The sequence below is a fragment of the Tauraco erythrolophus genome, chromosome Z (assembly GCF_009769465.1).
Source record: "Tauraco erythrolophus isolate bTauEry1 chromosome Z, bTauEry1.pri, whole genome shotgun sequence".
NCBI classification, from domain to species: domain Eukaryota; kingdom Metazoa; phylum Chordata; class Aves; order Musophagiformes; family Musophagidae; genus Tauraco; species Tauraco erythrolophus.
In genome coordinates, this window is record NC_141496.1 from 65,027,491 (window position 1) to 65,030,108 (window position 2,618).

Consider the following 2,618-nt stretch of genomic DNA (forward strand, 5'->3'; position numbering starts at 1 on the left):
TGTTGCCTGTGTTTCATGCTATGCTGGGTTTGATTTATAACATCTGCATGGCACAGTTCATCCCAGTCATGAAGAAGGTACAGTGAGTGCACCTATATAATTGAACATGCTACCATTCATACTTCTGAAAAGATTGCACAAAACCTTTCGAAGAAGCTGACGGGCCTGATGCAGAAAGGTGGGTGATTACTGGGAGGAGTACATTCATCCATATGTGCGGGGAGAGTGAAGAGGATGTTGAGACAGATCTATGCACCTTTCCCAGATATTCTGAGAATTATTTAAGGCAATATTTACCTTCTTTTACAATATTACTTCTGGTAACCTTTACAGCACAAATAGTACTCTATAGAAACAGAGAGGAATGTTCCTATGTCACTGACGACGAGGTGGCTTTCTGTGGGGCTGGGAAGGGTCCTCAGAGCTGCCAGCCCTCCTCTTCGGGGCTCGCTGGGGTCCCCCCAGTGAACGCTGGCTGTGCCTGGAGGGCCCCGGCACAGCCTCCTCCAGGTCTTCATGGACCTCTTCTGGGTCCCCACGAGTGGGAGCAGGGGCAGAGCAGGGGCTGCCGGGACCCCCAGAAAAGGCTGGGCTGGGGGAAGAAGACACCCCTTGGGAGGCAGCAGGGCCAGGGGTAGCCACGGGGCTGTCCTCCTGTCCTGCCACAGCACGGCCATCCCCCACGCCCATTCGACGTCGGGCCTTCCTGCTACACCGGCGCACGGCGGTCTCGACGAGCTGGTGGACAAAGCTCCTTGTGCGCCTGCCCAGGGACGGCTGCAGCAGCTGGACCAGAGCCTCCTCGTCCAGGCCAAAGTAGCGCAGGCTGGATGTGACGAGGCTCTGCGCTGCTGCAGCTTCCTGCGCATCCTCAAAGAGCTGCCCCAGCTCCCGATGCAGCCAGGGCAGCAGAGGCTGGAGGACAGCGGGGTAGACACGGAAGAGGGATGCCCAGACGTAGGCATAGAAGGCGCCCACTGGAGCCTGGGGCAGGGATCCCGCGCCTGCTGGCCGTGTCGACAGGGGGGGGATGACTGATGGTGCTGCAGGTGGTGGTGGGATGATGTGCTCCTCGAAGGTGTCATCCCCCCGCACCGAGTGCAAGATGGAGCTCACCCTCCTCTTGCAAAGGGGGCACTCGGGCTTGCTCTCAGCCCACCGCAGGATGCAGGCATAACAGAACTGGTGGAGGCATGGCATCACGTAGCTGGCCTCCTCCCAGCTGTCCAGACATATTGGACAGCGGTGGTCCAGCTCCGTGGCCATGCTCCCCATATGCTGCGGTGGGCTGGGGGCAGCTGGGGATGACAAGCTGCTCCCTCTCACTGTCGCTGCAGCAGCGGGTGTCACTCTGGAAGAAGAAGAGAGGCCACAATTGTTGGCTGACCTGACGAGGGATGGAAGAAATGCCCAGGTCCCTCCAGAAGGAAACCCTCCCAGCTCCCCACCCCAGGGCCAGGTGTCCTCGCACAGCTCACCTCTGCTGCTGCGAGCGTGTGTCCTGTGTGCCCCAGCTGCCTGAACCAGGCAGGGCCGGGGAAAATCCTTTGATGGCTCTGCGGTCAGACACGGAGAGCTGCACTTGACAACTCCCCGTGCACAAACTCCACTAAGGACAGCCTTCAGCCTCGCAGGACACTCCAAGCCTCGCGTACTGGCTCAGCTGGAGTGCAGGCACGAGCTGGCTGGGAGAGACTCGGCGCCCGAATACAGGCAGCGAGGACCGTGTGCTCACAATCCAACGCTCCGCGACATCACAGTCCGTCACTCGGAGATGTCGCCATGGATCCCTCGGTGATGCTGGAACCCATCGCTCAGTGAGATCACCGTCCATCGTGTGGGCATGTCACATGTGTCTGGACATACTGCAATGCCACTGCCCCTTCCATCCCCATCGCTTGTCTTGTGCTCGGCATCAGTGCTCCACGCCAGTCACTGAGGCCGAGGCCGTGTCTTCCCAGAGCCCCATCAGGTAGCGCTGCCCGTGGCAGGTGTCTCCAGGTACGTGCAGCAAGAAGGTCCATTCGATAACACCTCGTACCTCCCTCGGAGGCTCCCACAGGCTCTCCCCGTACCCCAGCATTTCTCACCAGCCCCTCTGGGCTCCCCTGCTTCCTCCCATGGGAGATCAAAGGCAGAGCTTGCTTTGCTTTCGGGGATTTTCTCCTACTTGTTGAGCCATCAAACTGATGTCTTCAGCCCCAACCAGCTCCAGCTCCCAGCAGCCCCAGACTATACTGTTTCCTGGGGTTGTTGGTCCCCAGGTGCAGGACTTTGCACTTCTCCTTGCTAAACTTTATAAAGTTCCTGTCAGCCCATTTCTCCAGCCTGTTGACATTTCTCTGGGTGCCAGTATAACCCTCTGGCATATCAATCACTCCTCAGTTTTGTGTCATGAACAAACTTGATGAGAGTACACTCGGCCCCATCACCCAGATCACTAATGAAGATGTTAACTAGGACTGGACCCCATATTGACACCTGCGGTGCACCGCTAGTTACTGACCACCAACTAGACCTTTTTCCACTCATCTCCACGCTCCTGGCCTGGCCATTGGGCTATTTTTCAATCCATCTCACTATCTCCTCATCCAGTCTGTAAATCAACAGTTTGCCTG

At 57.6% G+C, this 2,618-nt stretch overlaps 1 protein-coding gene across 1 annotated transcript; it reads right to left on the reverse strand.

The window, feature by feature from the left end:
* Positions 1 to 375: 375 nt before the first annotated feature.
* On the reverse strand, positions 376 to 1,552 carry LOC147526440 (E3 ubiquitin-protein ligase Topors-like). The gene is made up of 2 exons (XM_086629896.1): positions 1,479 to 1,552; positions 376 to 1,351 (listed from the first exon to the last, which is right to left on the reverse strand). The coding sequence occupies exon 2, from the start codon at positions 1,273 to 1,275 to the stop codon at positions 376 to 378; it is 900 nt and encodes a 299-aa protein (XP_086486022.1). The 5' UTR covers positions 1,276 to 1,351; positions 1,479 to 1,552.
* Positions 1,553 to 2,618: the final 1,066 nt, after the last annotated feature.

Coding starts and splice junctions, on each gene's coding strand:
- LOC147526440 (XM_086629896.1), bottom strand. CDS start 1,275: ATGGGGAGCATGGCCACGGAGCTGGACCACCGCTGTCCAATATGTCTG.